This window comes from Bos indicus x Bos taurus, chromosome 29 (assembly GCF_003369695.1).
Source record: "Bos indicus x Bos taurus breed Angus x Brahman F1 hybrid chromosome 29, Bos_hybrid_MaternalHap_v2.0, whole genome shotgun sequence".
Lineage (NCBI taxonomy): Eukaryota > Metazoa > Chordata > Mammalia > Artiodactyla > Bovidae > Bos > Bos indicus x Bos taurus.
Genome location: NC_040104.1, coordinates 14,719,158 through 14,735,791, shown reverse-complemented (window position 1 = coordinate 14,735,791; position 16,634 = coordinate 14,719,158). Strand labels below are relative to the sequence as shown.

Below are 16,634 nucleotides of genomic sequence, written 5' to 3'. Positions count from 1 at the left end.
TTCTGGGCTCCAAAATCACTGCAGATGGTGACTGCAGCCATGAAATTAAAAGACGCTTACTCCTTGGAAGGAAAGTTATGACCAACCTAGATAGCATGTTCAAAAGCAGAGACATTACTTTGCCAACAAAGGTTCGTCTAGTCAAGGCTATGGTTTTTCCTGTGGTCATGTATGGATGTGAGAGTTGGACTGTGAAGAAGGCTGAGCGCTGAAGAATTGATGCTTTTGAACTGTGGTGTTGGAGAAGACTCTTGAGAGTCCCTTGGACTGCAAGGAGATCCAACCAGTCCATTCTGAAGGAGATCAGCCCTGGGATTTCTTTGGAAGGAATGATTCTAAAGCTGAAACTCTAGTACTTTGGCCACCTCATGTGAAGAGTTGACTCATTGGAAAAGTCTCTGATGCTGGGAGGGATTGGGGGCAGGAGAAGAAGGGGACGACAGAGGATGAGATGGCTGGATGGCATCACCGACTCGATGGACGTGAGTCTGAGTGAACTCCGGGAGCTTGTGATGGACAGGGAGGCCTGGCTTGCTGCGATTCATGGGGTCTCAAAGAGTCGGACACGACTGAGCGACTGATCTGATCTGGAGGGGTTCTACGTGGGACCTGGATGTGGAGCTAGGTGGGGAGAGTTTGAAGATGGAGGGAGGCAGGGACGGAGGGAAATCGTGGTGGGCCTCCGAGAGGCGGCTGGGAGGCTGTCTTCCAGCGGAAAGGGCCACTTGTAGGCGAGGAGGAGGGCAGGGCGGTTGTTTCGCCATCACTCGATCCTTCCCGCAGCCTCCTCGGTGCGGGGCACAGTGCGAGCCGAGGGCCACCACGGGGCAGGTAGTCAGCCTGGCGGCTCCACCACCTTCAGGAGGTGGCGGTGCTTCCCGGTTCCCCAGGGGAGGAGGCAGCCGCGAGCCCGGTGGGTGGGGGCGGAGATGGGGTCGGGGCAGGGAAAGGGGGAGGGGAGGGGGCAGAGATGGGGCAGAGATGGGGCAGGAGTGGGGAGGGGCGGGGGCGAGGGTGGGGAGGGCACCGGCCGAGAAGGTGCGGCGGCGCGGCGGTCGGGGCGGGGCGATCCAGGAGCCACACCCTGAAACTACCTGCGCGCGACAGGAAGGGCCGGGCAGAGCCTAGGCGGCCGGAGCGCTGGGCCTGCGATCTGAACGAGGCCAGTCCCGCGCCCCGGCCCCGGCCCCCCGGCGATGGCTAGAGCCCCACGGCCTCCGGGACCATGAAGAGCGAGCGGGCGCGCAGGGGCGCAGGCGGCTCCGGTGACCTCGGCGCTGGATTCAAGTACACCTCGCGGCCGGAGGTGGGCGGCGCGGGCGCCGTCGAGGCGGGACGCGCGGGGGGTCGGGGGGCTCCGAGGGGCGGCCGGGGGGCCAGGGAATCGGGGGGTGGGAATCGGGGGGTGTTTGGGCGCTGGGGGGACCAGGGGGACCGGGGAACCGGCAGCGCCGCGCTTGTCTCGGCCGAGGGAGCCGCTGCGCTGCCGGTTTGTGGCCGCGGCGCCGGCCCGACAGGTGGAATTTCCTGCTTGGCGGGTGCCTGGCCGGACCTTCGGCTCAGCCCCGCGGTCCCCTCCCCCGGCCCTCTCCCCGACCCCAACCCCGGGCAGTTCCCTGGCCTGGAAGTGGGCTCGTCTCGGCACCTGGTTATCTCCGCGCTGTCCCTGCGCCTCGGTAAGGAAGCCGCGGCGCAGGCTGTGAGCGGGGCTTTGGGCCGGGGAGGGAAGTTTCCAGGCGGCTCTGGCGTTCTGGAATCCTTGGTCTCTGCGGGAATTTGCTCTTGTCTTGCTGGTCAGAAGACATCTGAGCCCCGCCTGGCAGAGGGCAATCGGGAGCCCGGAACTTCGGTTGCCATAGAACCTGGAGTTTAGGACTCCAGGGTGGGGCTTGGTTGGTCTTCTCGGAAGGCGGATGGAGGCCTTTGGGAAGGAAGTGGGAACCTGTGTCTGTAACCTGTGTCTTGAACCTGTTGGAGACCCTGAAGCAGGGAGCTCTCGTTTGGCGGAAAGAATCTTTGTTGCTGTTGTTCAGTCGCTCAGCCCTGTCCCGCTCAGTCGTGTCTGACTGTTTGCGACCCCATGCACTGCAGGTCGCCAGGCTTCCCTGTCCTTCACCATCTCCTGGAGTTTGCTCAAACTCATGTCCATTGGATTGGTGATGTCATCCAACCATCTCATCCTCTGTCGCCCCCTCTTCTCCTTCTGCCTTCAATCTTTGCCAGCCTCAGGGGCTTTTCTAATGAGTTGGGAACTTGAAAACATTAAATCTTACCACAGAGAGTGGAAATGGATTGTTAGTTTCTTAACTGATGGCAGTAAAAGGGCACCCTAGGTGGCAGTGCCCAGGCAGGACTGGCAGCCAGGCCTCCACCTCCTTGTAGTGGGGCCCCCAGCATCCCCTGCACACCAGGTCACCAGCACTGAGGGCTGCTGAGACGTGGGAGCTGTTTGGGGCTCTGCAAACATGGGCCGGTCCTCCTCTCTCCCGAGATCCTGGGGCCAGTGAGCTCCTCTACTGGCCCGCACTCCGTGGTTGGGCCCACATCGGGCCTGATTTGGGAGGTCTCACGGACCAATCCGTTTCTCCAGTGGCGTGTAGACTGAGGGAGCTTGCCAAAGACTAGATTCTGGGTCTGCCCTGGTGCCTTGAGCCACCAATCACAACTGAGGTGGGCACTCTTTTCTCCACTTGTCCACCCTGTGCGGGAGGAAGCAGGACTCAGCACCCAGTCTGGAGGCTGGGGTCTGTGGCCAGTTGTCTGTGCTGCTGGCGGCAGATGTTTCCTTCCCGTAATTCCCGTGTTTGCGAATCCCTGATAATTGCCTGTTAGAGGAGCTCTAGAGTCCTGCCTTCTCAGCAGAGAGCCCGCTGTCTGGTGGTGTTATTTCAGGACTGTTTTTCTTCCCTCCTTCTTCCTCACTTCCCTTTCAGGGACCCTCTCCAGCCGACACTGCCCACATGCCACACTGGCCTTTGAGCTCCCATGGCCACCCGTCAGCCCTCACTTCCTTCCCCTTTGGTCCCTCCTCATTTCTCACCTTCCGTGAAGCTCATCATTCTCCACGCCAGTTCTGCCATTTTCTCCCACGTGGATCACTGCATCTCTCCTCCTGCCAAGCTCCTTGGAACCAGCAGTATGGTGTCCTGGTCTTGGGCTGGGCGCTCAAAGACAAATAAGATCTGGTTATTTCCCTGGAGGCCCTTATGCTCTTGAGAGCCATGCTAAGAGATGTGCATGAAAATTAGACATGACTCTGGGCTCCCCTGGTGGCTCAGACAGCAAAGAATCTGCCTACAATGCAGGAAACCCAGGTTCAATCCCTGGGATGGGAAGATCCTTTGGAGAAGGAAATGACTGCCCACTCCAGTATTCTTGCCCAGCGAATCCCATGGACAGAGGAGCCTGGTGGACTATAGTCCATGGAGTCGCAAAGAGTCAGACATGACTGAGCGGTTGTTTAACACAGTCCTGAAGGAAGTAGCTTGCTGTGCCCAAAGCTCATTTCAGTTTCTCCAGGAAGTCTCCCCTTGTGCCTTCCTGCTTCATGCTTCCCCAGCTCTCTCACACTCTGATCACCCTGCCATGTTTGCAGCCAGGGTCTGCGGACTCTGCCTCGGCTGTCTTCTGACCAGGAGCGTAGCCGCTGCCCCTGGGTTTGTCCTCTGCGTTAGCAGAGCCAGTCTGGGTCACGCTGAGTCCCTAAGAAGCACTGTTGCTTTTGCGTTCCTTTCTCCTGGCCACTTCCATCCCTTCATGGCAGGAGAAAGGTTCTGTTTGGTGATGCTCGGATCTGGCTGCCTCCTTCCCAAGGCTGATGACTGTGGCCCCAGCGCCCTCCACCTGATCCTATTACTATTCAGTGGGAGGTGGCCATCTATGTGTTCCCCAGTGTTTGCAGAGACCTGATGTACATGTCCTGTCTTGGGACCATGAGCCCAGCCTGCATGCGAGTAGGGGCACGGATGTCAGTCATCATGGACACTGACGGTAACTGGGAAGCCTGCCTCACTGACTGTCTTGGCCCCAGTCGAACCTTAGATGGTGGTCAGGCAGCTGCTTGGAAGGAGTCCTTGGTTCTTTCTCAAGTCGGTGTTGCCCGGGTGAGACTCAGTGTCCCCTCGGCATGCGGAGACCAGGATTAGGAGAGCAGATTTGGTGGGGTCAAAATCAGATGTCTCAGGGGCCAGGCTCTGCAGCTCTGGCTATTCTCAGGGTCTCCTCTCTTTGTTAGTTGGTCATCCACATGACAGATAGTTATTGGGGGCCCGTCGACAGAGCAAGTGTCCTGAGGGAGAGCCCAGCCACACAGTCTCTGCCTTCAGGGACCGCCCAGTAGGGTGTAGCACTGTTATTGTTTCAGTTGCTGACTTGTGTCTGATTCTGCGATTCCACGGACTGCAGCACACCAGGCTCCTCTGTCATTCACTGTGTGCCAGAGTTTGCTCAAACTCATGTCCATTGAGTCAGTGATGCCATAGTGTAGCATAGAGATATTTGATTCTTCATGGTAAGAACTGGGTTCTGGAGAAGCTGGGGGGCCACTTAGGAGGGGTGTCTGACCCAGGCTTGAAGGACCAGGGTAGGTGAATTATAGCCAGAGCCACCTGTGACGTGGTGACAGCAATATTTAATGTGGAGCCAAGACCTGATGCCACTGCTTTCCCTCCAGGTGATCTCAAAGATGTTACCTAATCTTTCTATGCTTCAGTTTCTATGTTATAAGAATGATATGTATGTTACAGGCTTGTTGCACAGATTAAAAGGGGTAATTTACATGCAAGCCTTTTATAAGGTTCAGCCTGGTGTACAGGTTTGTGGCCTGTCTCTGGAACACAGGGAATGTCCCCCCAGTGATGGAGACCCTCTTCCAGTCTTTATTTCTCCTCCCTTTACTTGGCTTCTATGAACAAGGTCCTCCTGGGAAGGGGAAATGGTGCTGAGACTGGCTACTCGACCCTTTCTGCCTCCTACCACACAAAACAGAACTGTAAGCACTTCCTTCTTTCTCGGTTCTGTGCTGGCCCCTCCGGAAGGGGAAGGCCCTGTGCTGAGAAGTGTGTGCGGTGGGGGGTTGGCGGGGTACTGAGACCTAGGTGCTGTGAATGGACAGGAAGCCTGTGTTCCTCAGCTCTTACCCAGCCTTCCCTCCACCTCGGTCCTGGGAAGACCTGGAAATCCATGGCCTTCATTCAGAACACGGGAAAACTGAGGGTAAGAGAAGATGACACTAGCTTGACAGCTGCCCAAGGAAGAAGGCTGTGTCGCCTGCAAACCCCTGGGAGTCGCCATGAGCTGGCTCCTTGGTGGGGGTGCATCTCATCACAGCCCCCTTCCTCCACCTCTCGTGGCCAGCTGTGGTCTGTGGCTGCCATGGTTCTGGAGTTCCTCTGGTGCCATCTCCTTCTCTGGCCTGTGGTTCTGCCCAGGCTATTGGCTCATGTCTCCTAAAAGAGAAAGTCTGTTCTTAGAAAAGTGGTGAGTGTGACAAGCCCCCAAGGAGCCCAGGTCCCAAAGATGTGGCTTCTGGCCACATGCATGCTGCTGGAGTGTTCAGAATGCTAATCATTGCCGAGTTTATTGAGCATGGACCATGTATTATACCTCTTAGCATCAGTACTATTATTATCCTTTTATAAGTGAAGGAAGTGGAGCGCAGAGAGGCTAAGTAACTTGCCTAAGGTCACAGAGCGAAACAATGGTGAGATCAGGATTTGAACCCAAGCCAGACTGGCTTTGCTGTATTCCACTTGGACTGCCTTAGTGAAATACAGGGCTAGTAGCCCAGTGGGCTCAGAAAGGGATGAAGCACTAAGGGTGAGGGCTGATTTGATTTGGTAAGAAAATGGATTTTTCTTCTTGGGACTTTCTGGGACTGAACACATTTATAATAACCATTTGGTAGTACAGGAAGGATCACTGGGAACTTCTGAGAGGCTCATGGAACTCTCACCCGGGCTGGCAGTGGTGAGAAGAGTGTTTGGGGTTTGCTCAATGTTTGTGGGCAGTATTTGCCCTTTTTTCTTTGCTAAGAACTTTTCTAGAAGCAGATTCCTACTGAGAATTCCATCTTGGAAGCTCACGTTTTCAGAATTTGCTTGTTCTTCTACGCTTAGCAACAGAATTTAGAACCCTTGTGATGGTTGACTAACGGCTCAGAATCTTGGATCCATTGTTCTCGTAAGTTGGTGGTGATGGTGGTGAACGGTGAAGAAGAATAGGATGACAGTCATTACTACCCATCACTAAATACGAACACTTTGGTTTATTCTTTCTTATCCTCACAGCAACCATAGGAGAAAAATGCCTAATTTATAGATGACCATGTGTATTCAGTTGCTCAGTCGTGTCTGATTCTTTGTGACCCCATGGACTGTAGCCCACCAGGCTCCTCTGTCCATGGGAGTCTCCAAGGAAGAATATTGGAGTGGATTGCCATCTCCTCCTCCAGGGGATCTTCCCCACCAGGGATCAAATCTGTGTGTCTTGTGTCTCCTGCCTTGGGAGGTGAATTGTTGTGAATTGTTTACCACTGCGCCACCTGGGAAGCCCCTACAGATGACAATACTGAGATTCAAAAGGTTTTCATAATGGCCCAGTCCCAAAGAAAGGCAATGCCAAAGAATGTTCAAACTACCGCACAATTGCAATCATCTCACATGCTAGCAAAGTAATGCTCAAAATTCTCCAAGCCAGGCTTCAATAGTATGTGAAGTGTGAACTTCTGAATGTTCAAGCTGGTTTTAGAAAAGGCAGAGGAACCAGAGATCAAATTGCCAACATCTGCTGGATCATTGAAAAAGCAAGAAAGTTCCAGGAAAACATCTACTTCTGCTTTATTGATTGTGCCAAAGCCTTTGATTGTGTAGATCACAACAAACTGTGAAAAATTCTTCAAGAGATGGGAATACCAGACCACCTTTCCTGCCTCCTGAGAAATTTGTATGCAACTCACAAAGCAACAGTTAGAACCGGACATGGAACAGACTGGTTCCCAATTAGGAAAGGAGTAAGTCAAGGCTGTATATTGTCACCCTGCATATTTAACTTATATACAGAGTACATCATGCGAAATGCTGGGCTAGATGACGCACATGTTCGAATCAAGATTGCCAGGAGAAATATCAACCTCAGATGTGCAGATGATACCACTCTAATGGCAGAAAGTGAAGAGGAACTAAAGAACCTCTTGATGAAGGTGAAAGAGGAGAGTGAAAAAGCTGACTTAAAACTCAACGTTCAAAAACCGAAGATCATGGCATCCAGTCCTATCAAACAGATGGGGAAACAATGGAAACAGTGAGACACTATTTTTGGGGGCTCCAGAATCACTGCAGCCATGGTGACTGCAGCCATGAATTTAAAAAACACTTGCTCCTTGGAAGAAAAGCTATGACCAACCTAGAAAGCATATTAAAAAGCAGAGATATTACTTTGCCGACAAAGGTCTGTCTAGTCAAAGCTATGGTTTTTCTAGTAGTCATGTATGGATGTGAGAGTTGGACTGTAAAGAAAGCTGAGTGCTGAAGAATTGATACCTTTGAACTGTGGTGTTGGAGAAGACTCTTGAGAGTCCTTTGGACTGCAAGGAGATCCAGGCAGTCCATCCTAAAGGAACTCAGTCCTGAATGTTCATTGGAAGGACTGATGCTGAAGCTGAAACTCCAATACTTTGGCCACCTGACGGAAAGAACTGACTCATTGGAAAAGACTCTGATGCTGGGCAAGATTGAAGGCAGGAGGAGAAGGGGATGACAGAGGATAAGATGGTTGGATGGCATCCCCGACTCAATGGACATGAGTTTGAGCAAGCTCCAGGAGTTGGTGATGGACAGGGAAGCCTGGCGTGCTGCAGTCCATGGGGTCACCAAGAGTCGGACATGACTGAGTGACAGAACGGAACTGAATGGAATGGCTGAAAGGCAGTTAGAGGCAGAGTGAGAGTTCAAACCTAGATCTGTGCGACTTCAAAGTCTACGGCCTTAACCGCAAAGCCATTGTACAGTTGTATTCCAAAGGGTGGGTGATTGACGCACATCCCCAGCAAAGCCCTGGGACACGTGGTTGGACAGAGTCCTGAGCCCCAGGCGCCAACATGGGTCCACTGCCGACCTCTCACACCACACCTGACTGGTTTCTCCTTTGTTGAGGTTGGTAAACCTCACCTGGTAAACCAGGAGACCGACTGGAGATGATGCTGAAAAATGTAGCTTTTGTTTAGGATATGCATGGTTAAAAATCATTATGGGAATTTAAAAAAAAATTTTTTTAAATTTATTTATTTTTGGCTGTGCTGGGTCTTCGTTGCTGTGCGGGCTTTTCTCTAGTTGCGGTGAGGGGGGGCTCCTCTTCGTTGCGGTGCACGGATTTCTCATTGCGGTGGCTTCTCTTGTGTGGAGCTCAAGGGCACGTGGGCTTCAGTCGTTTCGACTCCCCGGCTTAGAGCACAGGCTCAGTAGTTGTGGTGCAAGGTCTTAGTTGCTCTGCTGCATGTGGGATCTTCCCTGACCAGGGGTCAAGCCCTGCACTGGCAGGCTGATTCTATACCACTGAGCCGCCAGGGAAGCCCATAATGGGAATTTTAAAATAGAAGAACTTCACCTGCCAGAGGAAACGAATCAGGTTGTTTATGGTTTGCATGCTCTGTGCGGTCTGTGCCATGTACAGGGGTTTACCTAGTGTGTGGTTGTATATGTGCAGTGTATGTTCTGGAAGGCGTCTCAGCCTCCTGTCTGCTGGGCACAGTGGAGGACTGCAGGCTGGAGGAACGGGTGTCTCGCTGCACAGCTGTGCCCAAGAGGGTGCCCTCACGCACCCAAGTCGCTCAGGGCGGTGGCCTTGGGGCTGCCCCTGCGTCCTTCCTGTGTCATTTCTTATATCAAAACAGCTCTGACGTGATCTTGGAGAAATCGTCTCTGTCGGTGGCATCCTACCGGGAGGGAAAGGCCGACACCTGGGATGACTTAATCATGAGTCAGAAGGCCCTGGGCTGCCTGCTGGAGAGGCCGTGCAGAATAGCACTCTGTCCGGCTTCGCTGAGAGCGAGCGCACCACCCTGACTGCAGACGCCAAGCCTTCAGCCTCCCACGGCTGGGACCGAAGGAGTCCAAGGAGCCAGCAGGGTGTCACGGCAGACCCAGAGTTTTGAGTTGATGAAGCCAGGCCTGTAATGTGTCTCCCTAAAATGTCAACTAAATCTCCCCGCTCCCCAGCTTTTTTACTTGGTCATACTTTAAACAATTATTTTCATATTTTATTTATTTTTGGCCATACCGCACGGCTTGTGGGATCTTAGTACCCTGACCAGGGGTTGAACCCAGGCACTCAGCAGTGAAAGCGTGCAGTCCTAACTGCTGGACCACCAGGGAATTCTCTAGAGAGGCTTTTTAATATCTTGGTATTGCCTGTGTATATTTTCTATTAAAAAGTTGCTTTCTTTTTTCTGATTATTGAAATTAGGAAAGGACGTTTATTTATTTTTGGCTGTGCGGGTTTTCTCTAGTTGTGGTGAGCAGGGGCTACTCTTCTTGCGGTGTGCAGACTTCTCATTGCGGTGGCTTCTCTTGTTGCAGAACACGGGCTCTAGGGTGAGTGGGATTCAGTAGCACACGTGGGCTCAGTAGTTGTGAACCACAGGGTTAGTTGCTCCACTGCATGTGGGATCTTCCCGGACCAGGGATTGAACCCGTGGATGAAACCTGTGTCTCCTTCATTGGCAGGCAGTTTCTTAACCACTGGACCACCAGGGGCGCCTCAGGACTTTTTTTTAAACTTGAACAATGTAGAAATATACACAGTGAAATTCCTCTGAAATTCTCTCCCCCAGGTTTCATAATCCCTATAGTTTGACTTCTATTCTCCCGGTCTTTTATGCATGAACCAATACTTTTATGCATATTAATATATATGTGTACATGTATTCTTTCCCAAATGGAATCATAATGTTCTTCCTGTTCTGCAGCTAAAGGCATGGTTGTAATGAACTAATTCATCACACATTCATTACAGATCTTTATGCATGCTGGGATTGTGGAACAAGACAGGGCTCCCTCCCGCTCCCCACCTCCATCCTTAAGGAGCAGGTGGTTGACCTTGAGCGCTGACCAACTGCCCCTGGAGCTGTGCTTGGAACGCTGGGGAGACCAGAAGGGGCAGGGCTTTCCTGGGGAGCGTCTCAGAGGAGGCACCTAAGCGGGAGTTTGGAAGGGTGGGAAGGGCCCAGCACTGACTTTGTTTTTCTTCAGTTAACATTGTATTTTAGAGAGTTGTTTCCTACTCTTTGAAAAACTATTCTTGATTGCTGTGTAAAGTTTCATCCAGTGGATGTGTCATTCTGTATTGTTATTTTATTTGTGGTATTTATGTGTGCTAATTGCCTGTGTTATGAAACAATGAATGGAAACAGAGCCAAGGGGCTAGCGGAAGAAATTGACGAACAGCCCTGACCCATTTGAATTCTGCTGCTGAATTCTGGGTTCCAGGTCTTAACGGGAACATTGCTCCTGTGAAGTGGCACCAGATGACCAGAGGTTTAAACAGTTTGAATGGTTGGTTGAGTTGAGCATTTGAGCTGGACAAAGAGCAGACCCAGAGGAGTGTTTCTGTAGCTGCTTGGAGCTGGAGGAGCTGGGAGGAATCAGGCTGGTTCTATTGCAATGCTAATATGCTGGGCTATTGTGATGCCGAGTGCCCTGGGGGAAGGGAGAACTTTGTAATGCTGGCCCTAGCCGAAAAAGCTATTTTCCCCAGAAAGGGTGGCCCCCGGGGGATGGGACCGGACACGGATCCGGAGTTCTCTCCTCGCTCTGTCCTTGCACGGGTTGTAGTCGTGGACTGGGGCCTCTCTCTGGTGATGGGACTTTCTTGTTTGCATATTCAGTGCTTTCTCCCAAACTGCTAGATTTGTAGTTGAGCTAATGTTCCTGGCCCTGGAGAAGGAAATGACAACCCGCTCCGGCATTCGTGCCTGGAGAATACCACGGACAGAGGAGCCTGGCGGGCTGCAGTCCATAGGGTTGCAAACAGTCGGAAATGACTGAGCAACTAACACTTTCCCACTTTCACTTTTCTAACATTCCTGGGGCCTTCCTGGTGGCTCAGATGGTAAAGAATTTGCCTGTAATGCAGGAGACTCGGGTTCAATCCCTGCATCAGGAAGATTCCCTGGAGAAGGAAATGTCAGCCCACTCCAGTATTCTTGCCTGGAGAATCCCACGGACAGAGGAGTCTGGTGGGTTACAGTCCCTGGGGTCGAATCCACGCCTGCTGCGCTGAAAGCGAGGAGTCTTAACCACTGGACTGCCAGGGAAGTCTTGGTTCAGAATCCTGACTGTTGGTACACAGACATATACATACACAGACATACACCAGTGATAAAATCTTATGGAACTTATTATAATGAGTACAAGTAAAATGGGAAAGCTGAATCAGATCTGTGGGTTATAACAGTGTCGTAGTGTTATAGTCTTACGAGATGTTACCGTTGAGGGAGACTGGGTGAAGCGTACAAGGGATCTTGGTATTATTTCTTACGACTGCATTTGAATTTACAGTGATCTCAACAAAAGTGTTAACGACTAAAAAAGCACTATCCCATGAAACTGGAATGTGGGCTCAGTGAGAAAAAAGAAGAAAGATGAAAAGAAATTACACATTGCTGCTTTAACCTCGGTCTTCAGTTTCTCCTTCGTTAGCTTCTTAGTCTTGTTAGTTTCTTGGTTTCTTGTTCAGTTTCTTTCTGGTTCAGCTTTTGGGGCAATGTGCCTGGTTTTGCCCCTGCAGGCAGATACTTCTGCTCCCAGTCAGGTGACAGGAGAAAGGTGGATGTGGCTGGGCCCGGAAGAGGGTTTCTGACCAAAAAGGACACAGTGAGGTCAAAGTTTGTGGGATCAAAGAGACTGGCTGTATTGAGGGGTGCTGCTCTGTTATGAATCTTGGAGCCCATCTGAGATAGAATTCTCTGCTTAGAATAACAAAGGAGGGGGAGCATTTAAATGAGGACTGGGAGAGGAAGAGACCAGGAGGGTCTAAAGTTAGATGCTGAAGGTATAGCACGTGACGGGGTGGCTGACACCAGAGAGCTTGGCGAGGTGTCAGCTGATCCCTGGGGTGTAGACTGAGCTTTCTCTCCCCTTCCCGGAGAGTGGAGACAAGTCTGGAAAGTTCCCTGGGCCTTGGAACCTGTCTTGGGTAAGCTACTTAATTCTGGCTGTGAAGAACGAAATCCTTCAGTCAGTCTGTCAGTCAGGTTCTAACCCTGGGCAAAGTCAAGGGTAGAGGGTGTGGGGGAGAGAAGCAATAGAAAGAGGAAACTGGGGCGCCTGACCTCCCAGGACTGCCTGTCTGCCCGCTGTGCCCTGGGGATATCATTGATGCCAAGGGTCTAAGGGAGGAGAGGTCCCAGGGACAAAGACTGTGGACTGAGGTGGTCCACAGACACTTCCTGGAGGGGCTGGGCCCTGGCTTTGTCCTCGGGGACACATTGGGCTTCGGAGGTGGTGATGTGAGCCGAGCCTTTCACAGTGGTGGGGTGGGCACCAACCTACTTCCTCACAGGTCTGGGGGCCGCCTGGCTGAGGACAAGGTTAACACGCCCAGACCAGTATTGGAGGGGTAGAAATCCACCCACCTCGACCGCTCGTAGAAGAAAGAAGAGGCTTGTATCTGCCGAGTCTGGTTGCAGGTGTGTGTGGTCCTGGTGCCACAGTGGTGTGGCCAGCCGGGGCCCTGGGCAGTGCCAGGAATGGGGAGGGGATACAGGCGTGAAACCTGCAGGAGCTGGATGGTGACTGGCAGAGAATCACCAGGTCCTGTGCCCGCAGTGCCCACGGTCGGCTGAGTTAGACTCTGGGAACTTTCTGTCCAGCTCTGACCAGGTGTACGGAGTTTAGGTTTATTTCCTCCAGTGGGAGCCGTTGGCTCTGAGTCAGCTTTCTGTTCTCCTGGATGCCGTGGGGTCACAGATCTGCAGGTAATTCTGGATCCTCTGTAGGGCCCCGCCGCCTCACCCATTTCCTGGCAGGTCAGCAGCTGAGAAAAGTGACCAGGTTGAAAGGGCAGGGTCAGAGGGTCAAGCAACAAGAAGGCAGAGGACTCAGGGAGTCCATCTGCTGCTGACGAGCCTCGGCTGGCAGTGTGTGTCTGCTGGCAGCCTCCGGGACTTCTGGGTGCTACTCATAAGCTGTTGTGGGAGGGCCCTGAGCTTGGGCGCCAAGTCCAGCCCCTCTTGCAGGTACCTTGCATCCCAGGCGATTGCTTAAAATAGGCCGACTGAAACTGACATGACCCAGCTGGCGGGCTCCTCTCACTGAGAGGGGAGGTGGGTGGGCCCGGCCAGCAGCCTCCGGGAAAGGATAGGTGGCCTGGCAGGTACTCTCCAGATCCATTTCCTGAGAATGACCTGGGATGCGGGGTAAGCTTGCAGATCCTGGGGTGGTGCCCCTGCTCCGCAGCATCGGAACCTCCCAGGAGAGGGACCAGGGGATCTGGATGCTGGGCAAGCACTCTGCTCCTTTTGCTGGTGTGTTTTAATCATTCTTTTTCACACCAGGCAAGTCTGGGAAATGCTGGGGTGGTGCGATTGAGGGGAGCCTCCTGTTCCTTGAGAATCTGCCTTCTTTGGGAAATCAGTTGCCCCAGGGCTGGTGAGTGAGTGGATTCCAACATGGGTGTCTTTTCCCTTCTCCTTTGTTGCTTCAGTCATCCTGTGATGAGCGGATCAAGTGTCCTCTCTGTGCTGGTCATTGTGCGGGGCCGGGACTGCAGTGACCGTAGAGTGAGTGAAGTCCCTTCCCTTGAGAGCCTGCATGTCGGCTGCTTTCTACTTATAGCCGCTTGAATTTTTTTTTGATGGGTGCTGGTTTTTTAAGATTTATTTATTTATTTTTTGGCTGTGCTGGGTCTTCGTTGCTGCGCCTGGGTTTTTTCTACTTGCAGAGAGCGGGGACTACTCTAGTTGAGGTGCACGGGCTTCTCATTGCAGTGGCTTCTCTGTTCACAGGCTCTAGGGCATGTGGGCTTCAGTAGTTGTGGGCTCGTGGGCTCTAGAGCTTGGGTTCAGGAGTTGTGGCATTCAGGCTTAGCTGCCCGATATGGGATCTTCTCGGACCAGGGATCAAACCAGTATGCCTTGCATTGCAAAGTGGATTCTTATCCACTGGACCACCAGGTAAGCCCATGCTGCTGATTAAACTGGAGAGAGCCCATCTAAGTAGGGCCCCTCCTGCCTGGAGACAGGGTCCCTTCATAACTAGCAACTTGAAGAAGGGGCCTTTCTCCAGGTTCACCCCTGGTATCTCAGTGCCATGCATTGTACTGTGCTCAGTATCTCCCAGGGTGACAAATACAGTGTTAGGTTTTGGAATTAACTCCTTGCTGTGTCGTCTCTGGTAGCCTTGAGCCATGCTGAGTTGCTAGGGATTCTGGCCAGGATCTAACTTGACCTGGCATTGGGGAGTGGCCAAGAGAGTTATGCTGGCTTTGTCTTTTCCTCTTGAAAATAAAGGCATCTTCAAAGTTGCACGAGATGGACCCTCACCTTGGGAAATGATTGCAGGCATGCACACCATGCTTTCTTGTTTGAACCATGTCACGGATATTTTCTGGTTCTCATCATGGAATTGACATCCATCTGGGGCTTCCCTGGTGGTCTAGTTGTTAAGAATCCATGTGCCAATGCTGGGGACACAGGTTCGATCCCTGGTCTGGGAAGATCCTACATGTTGCAGAGCAGCTAACCTGTGTGCTACAACTACTGAGCCCATGCTCTAGAGCCGTGCACCGCCGCTAGAGAGTAGCCACCACCCTCCTCAACTTGAGAGAGCCTGTGTGCAATTAAGACCCAGAACAGTCAAAAATAAAGAAACAAATAACTCTTACAAAAGAATTGAAATCTATCCAACCTGGTGGGTATACTGAGTCACGGAACCTGTGACCAGCAGTTCACGGTGGAGCTGGGAGTGGCGCATGAAGCCAGCCACCCTGTCTAGCCTCAGGTCAGTGTCTGCAGCCAGTGACATCACTTCTGCCCCTTGATCTTGATCCTCAGCTGCAGGAGCACGTCATCAGGCATCACGTGAGGGCATTTCATGGCCCCTCCCAGGACTGCCCGAGACCTCTTAAGCCTCAGCTTCATCCGCTGCCTTCCCAACAGATCACACCCAACCTTGGCCAAATGAGGAACAGTCTTAAAAAGGAGAGCCTGGTGTGACTATTTATTTCTTCTCTGTCTGCTTTGACTGGAATCTCCTGTGGATTTTTGGGTCATTACTGACCTTTCTGCTGTTTGTAAACACAAGCACTCACCAGTAGCTGTTCTCCCACAAGGACGGTAATGGGCTGCCAGCTGCAGCTGCTGGCTCTGGATCTGCTGGTCCCTGGAGCCGGTTGGAGAGCCGGCCTGGCGGGCGAGCAGTGGTGCCAGCCCATCCAGGGGCACTCGGGGAACTGGGCAAAGGGTGCTGTCCAGAGGAGGCTTCTGAGGCTGATTTGGACACAGTTTTGCTCGCTAAGCATGTAGCTTTTAGCTCTGGTGAGTCTGGTACTTAACAGGAGTAGGGTGGCCACAAGGGTCTGTTGTTCACTCAGTCGTGTCTAACTCTTTGCGACCCCATGAACTGTAGCCCTCCAGGCTCCTTTGTCCATGGGATTCTCCAGGCAAGAATACTGGAGTGGGTTGCCATTCCCTTCTCCAGGGGATCTTCCCTGATCCAGGAATCGAACCCACGTCTCCTGTACTGGCAGGAGGGTTCTTTACCACTGAGCCACCAGGGAAGCCCACAAGGATCTTTCCTATAGCATCAAATAAAATATGCCTTTTCCTTTTTACCTTCTATAAATTTGGTTTTGGGACAATCCCTGACTTTGGGGAGGATAGGCATCATTTGCACTGATGTGCTTTAAACCGGCAGGAAATAGGATATTCTCCAGGGCTTACATGTCTTTCCTCCTTGGTCTTTGGGTGGTACCCCCCTCCTCAATCCCTCCAAGAAGTCGGGTGGACAGGATGGTGATCTGATTTGCCCTGGTGTCCCGCTCCCTGGGTCATCCCTCCAGGAGCTTTGTGTGCACCTGTGAGTCCCTCCGTGTGCACCTATGATGTCTGTCTGTTCTCCAGGAAGTCATTCCTCACTCTCTTGTCTGAGCTGGCCTTGAGCCTCCAGGATCTGACTCAAGCCGGTTGGTGAGAAGAGGCTGTGAGAGTTGTGTGGCCTCTGTTTGTGGTAGGCCAGTACCTGCTTCACAGCACAGCACTGGGTTTTATGTGTGCACCTGCGAACGTGTTTACTTTATGAAAGAGAAAGGAGAGGCCCAGGTGGGCATGCACATCCTCCCGCTTCCATTGGCTCTTTGGCCTGTAGAGGTGGTCGCATGTAGGGAGAAGACTGTGTTTGCCGTTGAGCCTGAGCTGGTGGGAACTGCCTGCCTCCTATTTCCCTGGGGGCCTCCCGGTCCCACGCATCTGTAAAACCCCAGCCACAAGGGTTGGTGTGGCTTATCCCTCTTTGTTGTTTTACTGGCTTCACTCCCTTTGTGAAGGGAGACATCACTTTGCCAACAAAGGTCCATAGAGTCAAAGCTATGGTTTTTCCCATAGTCAACGTACAAATGTAAGAGTTGGACCATAAAGAAGGTTG

At 52.4% G+C, this 16,634-nt stretch overlaps 1 protein-coding gene across 6 annotated transcripts in view; it reads left to right on the top strand.

The window, feature by feature from the left end:
• The first annotated feature begins 1,086 nt into the window (after positions 1-1,086).
• Positions 1,087-16,634, top strand: part of ST14 (suppression of tumorigenicity 14) — a 38,039-nt gene continuing 22,491 nt past the window's right edge. For 2 of the 6 annotated variants that reach the window (XM_027531861.1, XM_027531860.1), the window contains exon 1: positions 5,082-5,214. In XM_027531861.1, the coding sequence (XP_027387662.1) occupies positions 5,182-5,214 (33 nt within the window). In that variant the 5' untranslated portion in view covers positions 5,082-5,181. Of the gene's footprint in view, positions 1,307-5,081; positions 5,215-12,099; positions 12,190-13,693; positions 13,775-16,634 lie in introns of those variants that run through there. The other 4 variants (XM_027531865.1, XM_027531863.1, XM_027531864.1 and 1 more) reach the window with 4 other exon arrangements.